Source organism: Triturus cristatus, chromosome 7 (genome assembly GCF_964204655.1).
Source record: "Triturus cristatus chromosome 7, aTriCri1.1, whole genome shotgun sequence".
NCBI lineage: Eukaryota > Metazoa > Chordata > Amphibia > Caudata > Salamandridae > Triturus > Triturus cristatus.
The window spans coordinates 307,654,355-307,670,533 of NC_140590.1; the positions used below are offsets into that span (position 1 = coordinate 307,654,355).

The 16,179-nt window shown below is 47.1% G+C and overlaps 1 protein-coding gene across 1 annotated transcript in view; it reads left to right on the forward strand.

Moving 5' to 3' along the window:
• Window positions 1-16,179, forward strand: part of LOC146809528 (immunoglobulin superfamily member 1-like) — a 788,293-nt gene that overhangs the window by 221,605 nt on the left and 550,509 nt on the right. Inside the window, exon 7 of the mRNA XM_085614874.1 lies at window positions 3,917-4,480. Coding sequence (XP_085471000.1) covers window positions 3,917-4,480 — 564 coding nt within the window. The remainder of the gene's footprint in view (window positions 1-3,916; window positions 4,481-16,179) is intronic.

The window sequence follows — 16,179 nt, forward strand, 5'->3', positions numbered from 1 at the left end:
ATGAATTTGTAATTTGCACCGCCGGAGCATCACAAAAGTGGCCCGTAAAAGGGTTCACAAACTTGCTGATTCAAACAGGTTATCCCCCCGTTCAATAAATCAATATGGACCCTTCCAGCAAGGCAGTGATCCCCGCGCCCACCATCCCGATAGCTAAGCATTGAGGTCCTGGTCCACAGATTAAATACAGGCCCCAGAGCAAAAAGAAAATATGCATTTCATACACTGTCACAAATCATTCATGAGCAAGGAGAGAGCAGTGAAAGAAGCACTACCTATTGCGGATTTATCAGTAGCACTAGAAACGCTTTTACCGAAACGTGTCATCTTTCCCTGATGGGTTGAGAACCACGATTGCAACTTTTGTAGGTGTGCACCGTGGCTGGCACTTGCATAGGGCTGCCTGGGTGCTGTGTGAACTCACTGCTCCCCTCGCTACAGCCGGTGCATTTGCGATTCACTTCCCGTAACGCCCACACAGGCAGTGCTTTCAATCGAAATATAGAAGTACAGGTACTGACTATTTAGAGTATCTGAAGAGTGCCAGTCGTCTCCCACTAAGTGTATTACAGCAGTGCAGAGAAGTGCAGGTACTGACTATTTAGAGTATCTGAGGAGTGCCTGTCCTCTCCCACTAAGTGCATTACAGCAGTGCAGAGAAGTAGAGGTACTGACGATTTAGAGTATCTGAGGAGTGCCAGTCCTCTCCCACTAAGTGCATTACAGCAGTGCAGATAAGTAGAGGTACTGACTATTTAGAGTATCTGAAGAATGCCAGTCCTCTCCCACTAAGTGCATTATAGCAGTGCAGAGAAGTGCAGGTACTGACTATTTAGAGTATCTGAGGAGTGCCAGTCCTCTCCCACTAAGTGCATTACAGCAGTGCAGAGAAGTAGAGGTACTGACTATTTAGAGTATCTGAAGAGTGCCAGTCCTCTCCCACTAAGTGCATTACAGCAGTGCAGAGAAGTAGAGGTACTGACTATTTAGAGTATCTGAGGAGTGCCAGTCCTCTCCCACTAAGTGCATTACAGCAGTGCAGAGAAGTAGAGGTACTGACTATTTAGAGTATCTGAAGAGTGCCAGTCCTCTCCCACTAAGTGTATTACAGCAGTGCAGAGAAATGCAGGTACTGACTATTTAGAGTATCTGAAGAGTGCCAGTCGTCTCCCACTAAGTGTATTACAGCAGTGCAGAGAAGTGCAGGTACTGACTATTTAGAGTATCTGAGGAGTGCCAGTCCTCTCCCACTAAGTGCATTACAGCAGTGCAGAGAAGTGCAGGTACTCTCTCTTTCAAATAAAAAAGTGCAGATACTCAGTACAAGACAGTACGTGCCCATTTAGAGCAACACAAATCATATTCATACTGCTAGTACTTATACTAACATATATGGCCTTTTAGGTATTTCGGTGTACTTATTGCACTTTACCAACCTCAGAAGGATGAAAGGCTAAGTCCGTATTTCAGCTGAGACGTTGGATCTCTTGGGAATATGCATCTGGCCAGTGAATATCAAATACTAGTAGGAGGATAGTAGTTTCGAGTCAGTCATGTCTCAAATGAATGATTTTACAACTGCCTGAAACAAGTGAGCTCATGGCCCTCGTGTGCACCCCTCTGTTTCGAAGCTTTCCTTAATTTCAGGACCCTTTGACATTGGTTAATTTGTGCCAGTGGTTACAGGTGAAAAGCACTAGCAATTATATTTAGAAACCAAGGCTTATTTTTCATTATAGCACTTTTATCTAGATCAAGCGAGAGAGAGGATGATAAGGTGAAAGAAGGAGGAATAACACGCTAGGAAAACAGGGACAAACAGAGAAGGGTGGGGTAAAAAGAAACCTGCAAAGGTGAGATAAATAAACATGACATGTAGTGATGGAAGAAAGAGGCATGAGATGTCATCAAAATGAGACTGACTCGGAATTCAGCAACCCCCTGCAATCGGCCAAGTACCCTTGAACTTATTATTTTTCACAGATTGCTCACTGTCCATGTCAGTGGTGGGATCCTGTGGTGTTAGTAATGGAAGTCAGCCTGCACTTATTCTATAAATTAGGCAAATCCTCCAATGTCGCACTTAATATTATGCATGAGTACCTGTCCTAAGAACCATTATAAGACACTTTGAATGCCTTGAATCACATTTAATTGTATCACTGGTAAAATACAAACCCACCAAGTGAAGCAGCGGCCTCCTAAAGAAATTCAACCTCTTGAAAGATGCTCGGATGCGAATAACTTAGGCAGTAATCAAGCCACTAACGGACACTGGTATTGTTTTGTAGGAAAAGGGCGCCACTCAGGAGAATAGCACTGACGCCTGAGGGTTTGACTTACGAGTCATTCATTGTGTTATGTGCTCTGCGTGATGTATTTTAATGAACAGTGATTTTAGAATTTTACTTACTCGCTGCTATTCATGTGATTCCCTTCGCTTACCCGCACTTTAAAAGAATTTACGCTATTTTGCAAATTTTCTCCATCTTACCTACTTTCTCTTTGGGGCGCCGTTTTCGGCGAGGGTTGGAGGGACTTCCTGGTTCTGTGGGCGCCATTTTAACGATTGGTGCTGGTCAGCGCTCTAGTCGTTTTGACATCAGGGGGCATTTAATGCGCGCCGAGCGGACGCGCAGCGCCTGAGGGTTTGACTTACGAGTCATTCATTGTGTTGTGTGCTCTGCGTGATGTATTTTAATGAACAGTGATTTTAGAATTTTACTTACTCGCTGCTATTCAACATGTGATTCCCTTCGCTTACCCGCACTTTAAAAGAATTTACGCTATTTTGCACATTTTCTCCATCTTACCTACTTTCTCTTTGGGGTGCCGTTTTCGGCGAGGGTTGGAGGGACTTACTGGTTCTGTGGGCGCCATTTTAACGATTGGCGCTGGTCAGCGCTCTAGTCGTTTTGATATCAGGGGGCATTAAATGCGCGCCGAGCGGACGCGTGCAGCGGGCGCGCCACTGGCGCGCCGCTGGCGCGCCTAAGGCAAGTCCGTCTGCGCCCGTCCGCACCTTGGCAGCGCCTGGCGCGAGAGAGGCCCCTGCCTGGGCTCGTAGGTCTCACCTGCCCGCGGCGCCGGTTTCATATTCCGGTGCAGCTCTTAGAGCACTGGACCTGGCTGCTTGTCGCAATCTTCACTCTCTGGACGTGGCTGAGAGGCATTTGGGAACCTGTAGTATCTGTGGTTTTCGACTAGGGGTGAGTTGCAGATGCACCTCCACTATTTCCCCGGGTCGCACTGAGCGGCCTAAGCCTGCTACGTTTTCTGCTGCACTAATTAACGTTCGTTCTCTGAAGAAACATCATGCGGACGTTTATGAGTTGTTAGAGGACGGCACTTTAGACATGTTGTTCCTTACGGAGACTTGGCTGGACCCATTCTCCGCTTCCATAGTGGCGTTGACGACCCCGATGGGCTATAAGATCGGGAGAGTTGATCATCAGGGGTACAGGGGAGGAGGCGTTGCAGTCATTTATAAAGACCGGTGGGATCTTCATTTGGGCGACTCAGGGGACTGGGCAGGCTGCGAAGCACTTGACTTTAGTGCCCGCTTGTCAGCCCACTTCACACTTGGGGTTTCCCTGATTTATCGGCCCCCAGGCCCCTCTGGCCCCTTTCTTCTGGCGTAAGGAGATGCTCTTACATCTAGAGCAGCCAGGTTTTCTCACTATTTGGTGCTAGGAGATCTGAATTTTCATTTGGATATGCCAGGGGTTGGAGAGGCCTCCGTTTTGCTGGACAATCTTCATACTGCCCAACTTGCCCAGCACGTCGGCCTCCCCACCCATCTGGCTGGCCATATACTGGACCCGATTTGTTCCAATTTTCCAAATCTGGTACAAGAGCCCCTCCCTGTGTCATGGTCTGATCATTTCCTATCTTACTTCTCTTGGTCCATCTCTAGGGCTGAGGCTCAGGCACCAGCCTTTTTGAAACCTGCGCTGGGGAGAGTGGACCCTCTGGAATTTGCTCAGGCTCTGGACATTGCCAGGCCTTCGATGTCCGGGGGTTTGGAGGACTGTGTATCAGGGTTTACAGGCTGGGTGTCTGGAGCTGTGAACTCCATCACCTCTTCTCGTCCCATAAGACCGACTAAAATTACTCCCTCTAAACCTTGGTTTACTCCCGCTCTTAAGGTGCTTAAACAGGAGTGTAAAATCCTGGAGCATGACTGGCGTAGGAGCAAGTATTGCCCGGCGGCCAAAAGCCGGCTCAGAACTGCCCAGAGATCTTACTATGCCGCTATCTCGGAGGCTAAAGGTCTCTTCTACACCTCCCGTATCGAGGCTGCTAGGAACAACTCTAAGGAAATATTTTCTATAGTCCAGAGTTTTATCTCCCCGGTGGCCCAAACAAGCGTGGCTCCCTCCTCGTTTGACTGGTGCAACACTCTGTCTGGCGCCTTCAGCGACAAAATAATGGCAATTCAGGCCTCTTTCCCCCCCGACTTATGTGTTCTGCCAGGCTCGTAGTTTGCACGGCCGGTTCCATCTACTCTGTTGTCCGCCTTTACCCCAGTTCACCCTCTGGATAGTCTGAAAATCCTCAGAGGACTCAAATCGGGGTCTCCGGCTGATGCTTGCCCGGCCCGACTTCTAGCAGCTGTAGCAGAAAACATTTATTTAGAAGTTAATCAGATCGTTAATCTCTCCCTTCAGTCCATGGCGGTACCTCAGGTCTGGAAGGAGGCTTAGATTCTGCCACTGCTTAAAAAACCAACTTTGGACCCGCTTAACCCAGCCAACTACCGTCCCATCTCTCTCCTGCCAGCTATGGCTAAGATTTGTGAGAAGGTGGTGCTTAAACAACTGTCTGAATTTGTGGAGGCTGAGGCTCTCCTTCACCCATCACAATCAGGGTTCCGCTCGGGCCATTGTACTGAGACGGTCCTTGTCGAGGTCGTGGAGGCCATCCGGACGTGCCTTGACGCTGGGGGTAGGGCCGCTCTGATTTTATTGGATCTCTCGGCAGCCTTTGATACGGTCCCGCACGATCTTCTGCTGATCCGTCTTGCTGAGATTGGTGTGTATTAAAACCCTGAGAAAGTTCTTTCCTCTCCTCCCGCAGGCAGCCAGAGTTACAGTCACCTGCGCTTTGATTCTTTCTCGGTTGGACTACGCTAACTCTCTCTATATTGGCTCTCCTGGTTACCTAATCAAGAAATTGCAGGTAGTCCAGAACACAGCGGCCAGACTGCTACTGGGCCTCTCTTCGAGGTTGAGTGTCACCTCTCATCTGGTCGCCCTCCATTGGTTACCAGTAGCGGCTAGAATCAAATATAAATCTTTGGTTCTGGCTCATCGCGCCCTCCACGGTCAGGGTCCTCTCTACCTCCAGAGGCGTTTCTCTTTCTATGCCCCCGCGCGGGCCTTGCGCTCAGCTTCTCTGGGCTTGGCCCTAATTCCGAGATTTAGACTTCAGAGGATTGGAGGTTGCTCTCTGGCGGTCAGGGCCAGTAGGGCCTGGAATGCCCTCCCCCCTGATCTTCGTCTCACTCAGGAGCTTGCTGCTTTCAAAAGGAAGCTTAAAACATTTCTCTTTGTTTGATTTCCTCTGTCTGCCTCAGGTTTCGCGCCGGGATACTCGTGAGTAGCCGAGCGCGTTACAAGTGGAATATAACATAACATAACATAACATAACATAACATCAGTCTAGAAATGTCTATTTAATCTCGGTGCTGTACGGTGCGGAGAACCACTAATCTCCCCAAACCTGGTGGTAAAAACCACCTCCGCATACAAAAAAAAATCCTCAGCACACGATAGTGATGTCACAATAATTATTAAAAGTGCAAAAGTGTGAGCACAGAATTCAACACAGAAAGGCAAATTCTTGTTTTTTTCTCTTATTTCTTGGATCTCCAAACAGCTGACACATGTTTCGTCCCTAACAAGGGAGATCGTCCCGTGACTTTATCAAGGCTATGTTCTCTGTACATTTCTCCTTTAATTGTGGTGATACGTCCAACCCACAAGGGGTTCTGAGTCTTGCGACTTCCTCTACAGTTGTGTATGTATCCAAAAGGTCCACGTGTGTCACTCAGTCTCTGATTTGTGATATGTGGTGATCTGTCTAAAGGCATCGCTCCTCGTGTATGTCGGAGTATGGAACACCGCAGTAATCAAGCCATGTTTCATATGTTAATTGAAAGGCTTTAGAAAGTCAACATTGTTTTGGCCTTAGTTGATGATCTACACAATTAACTTTCTGAGGTTTAGTGTACAAGGAATTGAAACTGTGGACAACATCAAGAACTTGCCCAAAAAACTCTCTTATCACAGAGTTTGATATGTAGAAACAAAAGAAAAGGCATAGAAGCAAGCCAATAAAATCTCTATGTGGCCTGCAATACAACCACCAAAAAAAGTCAGACTAGTTTTATGTTGCATCCCTTTGAAGTATACATCTACTCGTTTCGTACAAAATGTTTATTTCGGAAATTTCATTCCATAAAACAACAATGTATATAATACAATACAATATAAACATTAAATGCAAGACAAGTTCACTGAGTACAGACATTGCCTCGTAGGCCCAGTAATAGATGTCTACACCGTATCATAGTTCATACGGTTCCAGTGCGGTCCAGTCAACGCCTAATGTGGAACTAAGGCTCTAAATATTTGTATGCATTTAGCAACATTACAAACAGTAATAATATACATGGTAAAATACTGGATCAATAAAATTAAGAGAAAGGAAATATTTCAAAAGAGAATAGTAATCATCTGAGGTTTAAATTTAGTAAGGTCAAGAGAAAATTCAAGGGGCCAAAGAACATACAACTTCATAAGCAATAGGGTTCAGGATAAAAGTGCATGCTCTACCCTTTAAAAAATTCCATCATGGATAACTTGTATTCTGAAAAAAAGTTTTTTTAAACAAATGTATACATGAACGAGGGCTAAATATGGCCCTTTTCCTCAAAACCTATGTAATCAAAAAAATATCTTGCATAGTGAGCGGCCAGTATCTCTAGGGGTTAAGTGTACCATAACTCTGGGAACAGGATTTCAAGTGTTAGAATAGTATTAGTGCTTGCTGAGTTATAAATGCGATAGTGTACTAAATCGTAATACCCAAAGTCTGAAGTTCAATAAAACTTAACTTTTAAGTCGTTTTACTTCTTAGGTAGACTCTAATACAATAATAATGAGCTTAGGTATAAAGCCCACACTTGGTGTTCTCTAGGGCTATAACTTTAGATCTTTCTGTTTTCTCAGTAGCCCCGCTGCATATAGGTATTTACTCAGGGAAAACACAGTATCAGTTGAAGTGTCACTTCTTAGTGGCCTTGAAGCTACCCGTCGAAGGCCAAGCCGAGTACATAATGGGCGAATCCACTTAGCTCACAGCTGTGCATAAGCATGACAGAAGAACAGAATATGGTCAATATTTTCCTTAAGGGGTTTGCAACACACAGGACAATTCTCAGAGTGGTCTGTTGGCCTTCCAGTAATCCACTGTGATGCAATGGACCATGTTTCCAGAGTACCACACCGAAATCTAAGATGTCGAGTTTTTGCTAATTGGGGTTGTGGCATATCTAGAAAAGATTCATAATAAGGATAGCCTTTAAAGGCCAAAACTCTCTGATAGTCTCCCCAAAATACGGTTACAGGTAAGATTGGCTATGGTGTAATCCTTATCGATGGATTTAAATTGCTTTTTAAGGGAGGTGGTAACTCGTCTGGATTAGACCAGAAGCAGCCAAGACCCAACCCTAGGAACCATTGTCTAATATGTCTAAACCACGGGCAGGAAATATTCTTATCAAGCGCTAGTCGATCTTTCGCAGCGTTTCTATAAGGCAAAAGTTCCTCTGTGGTCCAAAGCAACACCCAGTATAGGAGAGCCAATCCACTCAGTAACAAATCGAATTTAACCAGCATTTCAATGGCAGGGACCCTATGACAATTTTAACAAGGTGAGAGCTCTCATGGGTGCATAAGATACAGATGACATGAAATAGTATATGATCCCGAATACCACAAATAAGTATTGTCATTATTTTTAAGGAACTTCGCCACTTTCCCAACCTCTATGACATTATAGGAAGGAGTTAGCTATAACAGCAGTGCCCACTCTACACTCAGAAAGTGTTGAGGGAGTGCACTCAGAGTTGATTATAAATTGAGGGGTGGCAGAGGGCAGAGTCAGCAATAGTAATACAAATATAGACACACCTAGGAGATCCACTGACATCCCATTAAGATCTCCTCCACTCCACTCCAATCTACCCCAATCTACTGCACTCCAGTCTACCACAATCTACCCCACTCCACTCCACTCCAATCTACCCTACTCCACTCCAATATATCACAATCTACCCCACTCCACTCTACCCCAATCTACCCCAATCCAATCTACCACAACCTACCCAACTCTACTCTACTACAATCTACTCCACACCAATCTCCCCCACTCTAATACACCCCATCTATCCCACTCCACTTGCCTACCCCAATCCGCCCCACTCCACACTACCCCAATCTACCTCACTCCACTTCAATCTACTCCAATCCAATCTACCCCGCTCCACTCCACCCAATCTACCCCACTCCACTCCAATCTACCTCACTCTACTCCACTCCAATTTACCACAATCTACCCCACTCCAATCTACTCCACTCAATCCAATCTACCTCACTCCACTCCAATATACCCCAATATACCCCAATCCATTCTAATCCCAAACTACCCCCACTACAACCTACCACAACCTAACCCACCCCGCCCCAATCTACCACAATATCCTCCACTCCACTCTACCCCAAACTACTGCACTCCACAGTACCGCAATCTACCACACTCCACTCCAATCTACCCCCACTCCACTCCAATATATCCCAATCTACCCCACTCCACTCAACCTCAATCTACCCAACTCTAATCTACTACAATCTGCCCCACTCCACTCCAATCTACCTCACTCTAATACACCCAATCTACCCAACTCCACTTGTCTACCCCAATCCACCCCACTCTACCCCAATCTACCCCTGTCCACTCCAATCTACACCACTCCACTCCACTTCAATCTACCCCTGTCCACTCCAATCTATGCCACTCTACTCCACTTCAATCTACCCCGCTCCACTTCACCCAATTTCACCCACTCCACTCCAATCTAACCCACTCCACTCCAATTTACACTCCACTCCAATTTACCCCACTCCAATCTACCACAATCTACCCCACCCCAATCTACTCCACTCCAATCCAATCTACCTCACTCTACTCCAATATACCCCAATCCATTCTAATCCCAATCGACCCCACTACAACCTACCACAACCTACCGCACCCCAATCTACCAAAATCTCCTCCACTCCACTCTACCCCAATCTACTGCACCCCACACTACTGCAATATACCCCACTCCACTCCAATCTACCCTACTCCACTTCAATCTACCCCACTCCACTTGTCTACCCCAATCCAATCCCCGCTCCACTCTACACCAATCTACCCCACTCCACTCCAATCTACCCCACTTCAATCTACTTAAATCCAATCTACCCCACTCCACTCCACCCAATCTACCTCAGTCCACTCCAATCTGCCCCACTCCACTCCAATCTACCCTACTCCAATCTACCCCACTCGAACCCACTCTAATCTACCACCATCTACCCCACCCCAATCTACTACTCTCCAATCCAATCTATCTCAATCCACTCCAATCTACCCCTCTCCACTCCACTCCAATCTACTCCAATCCAATCTACCCCAGTCCATTCCACCCAATCTACCCAACTCCAAACTACCCTACTCCAATCTACCCCACTCTAACCCACTACAATCTACCCCACACCAACGTCCTCCACTCCACTCCAATCCAATCTACCTCACTCTCCTCCAATCTACCCCAATCCCTTCTAATCCCAATCTACCCAACTCCAATCTACCACAACCTACCCCACCCCAATCTACCAAAATCTCCTCCAATCCAATCTACCCCAATCCTCTGCACTCCACTCTACCGCAATGTACCCCACTCTGATCCAATCTACCCTACTCAACTTCAAACCAATATTCCCCACTCGACTCTAATATACTCCAATCTACCCCAATCTATCCCACTCCAATCTACTACAACCTACACAACTATTATCTACTACAATCTACCCCACTCCACTCCAATCTACCCCACTCCAATGCACCCATTCTACCCCACTCCACTTGTCTACCCCAACCCACCCCACTCTACTCTATCCCAATCCAACCCTACTCCACTCCAATCTACCCCGCTCTAGTCTACCCAAACTACCCAACTCTACTGCAATCTACCCTACTCCAATCTACCACACTCCTATCTAATCCCAATCTAGCCCACTCCAATCTACCACAACATATCCACCTCCAAACTACCACAATTTCCTCCACTCCACTCCAATCTACCCTACTCTACTCCAATCTTCCCCAATCCAATCTACCCCGCTCTAGTCTACCCAAAGTACCCAACTCTACTGCAATCAACCCTACTCCAATCTACCCCACTCCAATCTAATCCAAATCTAGCCCACTCCAATCTACCACAACATATCCACCTCCAAACTGTCACAATTTCCTGCACTCCACTCCAATCTACCCCAATCCACTCTACAGCAATCTAGCCCACTCCACTCCAATATACCCCACTCCAATATACCCCACTCCCCTCCAATATACCCCAATCTACCCCACTCCAATCTACCACAGACTACCCAACTCTAATCTGCTACAATTTACCCTACTCCACTCCAATTTACCCCACTCCACTTGTCTACCCTAATCCAATCCCCGCTCCACTCTACACCAATCTACCCCACTCCACTCCAATCTACCTCACTTCAATCTACTTAAATCCAATCTACCCCACTCCACTCCACCCAATCTACCCCAGTCCACTCCAATCTGCCCCACTCCACTCCAATCTACCCTACTCCAATCTACCCCATTCGAACCCACTCTAATCTACCACAATCTACCCCACCCCAATCTACTCCACTCCAATCCAATCTATCTCAATCCACTCCAATCTACCCCTCTCCACTCCACTCCAATCTACTCCAATCCAATCTACCCCAGTCCACTCCACCCAATCTGCCCAACTCCGATCTACCCTACTCCAATCTACCCCACTCTAACCCACTACAATCTACCCCACACCAATGTCCTCCACTCCAATCCAATCTACCTCACTCTCCTCCAATCAACCCCAATCCCTTCTAATCCCAATCTACCCACCTCCAATCTACCACAACCTACCCCACCCCAATCTACCACAATCTCCTCCAATCCAATCTACCCCAATCCACTGCACTCCACTCTACCGCAATATACCCTACTCTGATCCAATCTACCCTACTCAACTTCAAACCAATCTACCCCACTCGACTCTTATATACTCCAATCTACCCCAATCTATCCCACTCCAATCTACTACAACCTACACAACTATTATCTACTACAATTTACCCCACTCCACTCCAATCTACCCTACTCCAATGCACCCGTTCTACCCCACTCCACTTGTCTTTCCCAATCCAGCCCACTCTACTCTATCCCGATCCAACCCACTCCACTCCAATCAACCCTACTCCACTCCTATCTACCCCAATCCAATCTACCCCACTCTAGTCTACCCAAACTACCCAACTCTACTGCAATCTACCCTATTCCAATCTACCCCACTCCAATCTAATCCCAATCTAGCCCACTCCAATCTACCACAACATATCCACCTCCAAACTATCACAATTTCCTCCACTCCACTCCAATCTACCCCAATCCACCCAATCCACTCTACAGCAATCTAGCCCACTCCACTCCAATATACCCCACTCCACTCCAATATACCCCAATCTAGTCCACTCCAATCTATCTCAATCTACCACACTCTAATCTACTACAATCTACCCCACTCCAATACACCCAATCTTCCCCACTCCACTTGTCTACCCCAATTCACCCCACTCTACTCTGCCCCAATTTAACACACTCCACTCAAATCTACTCAACTCCACTCAAATCTACCCCAATCCAATCTACCCCGCTTCACTCCACCCAAACTACAAAAGTCTACTGCAATCTACCCTTCTACAATCTACCCCACTCCAATCTAATCCCAATCTAGCCCACTCCAATCTACCACACCCTATCCACCTCCAAACTACCACACTTTCCTCCACTCCACTCCAATCTACCCCAATCCACCCAATCCACTCTACAGCAACCTACCCCACTCCACTCCAATATACCCCAATCTAGTCCACTCTAATCTATCACAATTTAACTCACTCTAATGTACTACAATCTACCCCACTCCACTCCAATCTACCCCACTCCAATACACCTAATTTACCCCACTCCACTTGTATACCCCAATCCACCCCACTCCACTCTACCCCAATCTACTCTACACCACCCAATCTACCTCACTCCACTCCAATCTACCCCATTCTACTCCACTCAATCTACCCACTCAACTCCCCTCTACCCCATCTCACTTTACCCACCCCACTCCAATATACTCCACCTAATCTACCCCAATATACTCCTCTCAACTCCAATTTACCCCAGCCCACTCCACTCCAATCTACCCATTCTACTCCACTCAGTCTACCCACTCAACTCCCATCTACTCCATCTCACTTTACCCACCCCACTCCAAAATACTACACCCAATCTACTCCAATCTACTCCTCTCAACTCCAATTTACCCCAGCCCACTCCAGTATGATCCAATCTACCCCACTCCACTACAATCTACCCCACTCCAATCTACCCCACTCCACTTCAATCTACTCCACTCCAATCTCCCCCATTCCACTCAATCTACCCAATCAACCTCACCCCACTTCACTCCAAAATACCCCAATCCAATCTACCCCAATCCACCCCACGCCAATCTACCCCAATCCAACCCACTCCAATCCAATCTACTCTACTCCACTTCATTCTACCCCAGTCCAATACACCCACTCCATTCCAATTTACCCCACTTCACTCCATCTCCACTGCAATTTGTCCAACTCTTTCCCACTGCCATGTACCCCACACCACTCCACCACAATCTATGTCACTCCAATCTACTCCACTCCAATCTACCACAATCTACCCCACTCCCTCCAATCTTCCACACTCTAGCCCACCCATTCTACTCCATTCTAACCTACCCCACTCCACTCTACCACACTCCAATCTACCCCAATCAACCTCTCTCTACTCCATCCCAATGTACCCCACTCCAATCTCCCACACTCCACTAAAAAAGACCCAACTCCTCTTCAATCTAACCCACTCCACCCCACTCCAACCTACCACACCCCACTCCTCCCCAATCTACCCTACTCCAATTTACACCTCCCCAATCTACCCCACCCCGATCTACCCCATCTACTTCACTGCAATCTACTCCAGTCTACCCCACTCCACCCCACCCCAATGCAGTCTACCACACCCTATCCCACTCTACACCACCCCACACTACCCCACCCCACTCTGGTCCACTCCAATCCAACCTTCTCCATTCCAATCTACCTCCCTAGGAACTACACCACTCCAATCATCCCTCTTCAATCAACCCCACTCCACTCCAATCCACCCTACTCTGATCTACCCAATCTATCCCACCCTAATCTACCCCACTCCACTCCAATCTACCCCACTCCACTCTTCCCGAATCTATCTCGCTTTACTCTATTCTCGACCATATTCCTCCAATCTCTTCAACTCCACCCCACTCCATTACAATATACAACACTCCACTCTACCACAATCTACCCACTCAAATCTACCCAATCAACCCCACTTCACTCAAATCTACCACATACTACTCAAATCTACCCCACTGCAGTCCAATCTAACCCACTCCACCCCAATCCACCTCACTCCATCCCACTTAGTCAGCCTCACTCCAATCTACCCCACTTCAATTTACCCCAATTTATTCCACTCCATCCTGCCCCACCCTGTCCCAATCTACCCCACCCCATCCCAATATATCCAACACCACTCTATTCAACTCAACTTCAATCAACTCCACTCCAATCTACCCCAATCTATCCCACTCCAAACTACCCCACTCCTATCTATCTCACTCCAGTCTACCTCACCTCAATTCAGTCTACCCTCCCATAATCCATCCAATCTATCCCACTCCAATCTATTGCACTCCACTCTACCCCACTCCACCCTAATCAGACCCTACTCCACTCTAATCTACTCCTCTTCACTCCTATCTACCCCACTCCAATCTACCCCAATCCACTGCACTCTGCTCTTCTCCAATCTACCCAACATATCCCACTGTACTCTACCCCAATCTATCCACTCCATTCTGTTCCACTCCAATCTAACCCAGTCCAATTTACCCCACTCCAATTCCAATTTACCCCTCTCCACTCAAAAATGTACTGCAATGTATCCAACTGCTCTGCACTCTAGCTACCCCACTCCAATCAACCCCACTCCATCACAATTTACCCGACTCCATTTTACCCCACTCCAATCTACCACAATCTACCCCACTCCAATCCAATCTACCACACTCCAATCAACCCAATCTACCCCACTATACTCCACTCTAAGCTATCTCATTCTACTCTACCACACTCCAATCTATCCCAATCCACCCTCCTCCACTGCACTCCAATCTACCCCACTCCACTCCAATCTACCTCACTCCACTCCAACCCACTCTACAACAATTCAGCCCACTCTACCCCACTCCAATCCACCCCACCCTACTCCATCTCAATCTACCCTACTCTAATCTACCCCACCCCAAACCACCCAGCTCTAAACTACCCCTGTCTTCTCCACATCAATCTACTCCACTCCTCTCCAATCTACCCCACTCTGCCCAACTCCACCCCACCCTACTGCAATCTACCCCACCCCACTCTACTCCACCCCACTCTACCCAACCCCACTCTGCCCAACTCCAATTCAACCCACTCCACTCTAGTCTACCCCACTCCAAACTACTCCACTCCAATCATCCCTCTTCAATCAACCTCACTCCAATCTATCCCACTCCAATCTACCCACTCCATTTGAATCTACCCTACTCTAATCCACCCAATCAACCCACTCCACTACACCCAAATCTACCTGACTACACTCCACTCCAGTGTACCCCACTCCATTCCATTCTACACTACTCTAATCCACCCAATCAACCCACTCCACTTCACCCAAATCTACCCGACTCCACTCCACTCCAGTGTACCCCACTCCACCCCAAACTACCCTACTTAAATCTACCCCAATCTACTCCACTCCAATCCACTCCACTCCAAGCTACCCCATGCTAACACAATCCAGCCCATCCCATCCCAATCTACCCCACACTACTCTATCCAACCCCACTCCAGTCTACTCCACTGAAATCTACTAAACTCCACTCCAATCTACCTCAATTTACCCAACTCCAAAGTACCCACTCCTATCTATCTCACTCCAATCTACCCCACTCCACTCCATTCTACTCCACTTCACTCCAATCTGCCATACCGTAATCTACCCCACTACAATATACCCACTTCACTCTACCCCACTCCACCCTAATCTACCCCACTCCACTTCAATCTGCTCCTTTCCAACTCTATCTACAGCACTCCACTCCAATCTACCCCACTCCACTCAAATCTACACCAATCCACTGCACTCCACTCTTCCCCAGTCTTCCCAACTCCACTCCAGTCTACCCCAATATATCCCACTCCACTCTACCCCAATCTACCCCACTCTAATCTATCCCACTTGTTGGAACAGACACTTTCTGTTTGGCTGAGGCAGTACCCAAGCCAGGCAAAACCTACCACTCCCATCAGGGGTGGGTGATTATGCACACTGTATAACTTGTGCTCACCCTTGGGTAGCTTGGCACTGAGCAGTCAGGCTACCACAGAGATAATATGTAAAGCATGGGCACAGCACTCATTCACGATAAATACCTTGAGCATTCGCAAAAGAGACTTTACAAGTAGTGTATGTAATTAACACTTGTATTCGACACACATAAATATCAACACAACACGAACATCATGTATTTCTGGGCATAAATCATATTCAGAATTATTACTAGCAGTACGAGGCCCAGCCGTGCTCAAATGACATCCGTAATATGCATACTTGAGAAAGATCCTAATATACACAGCCCCATGAGCACCCTTA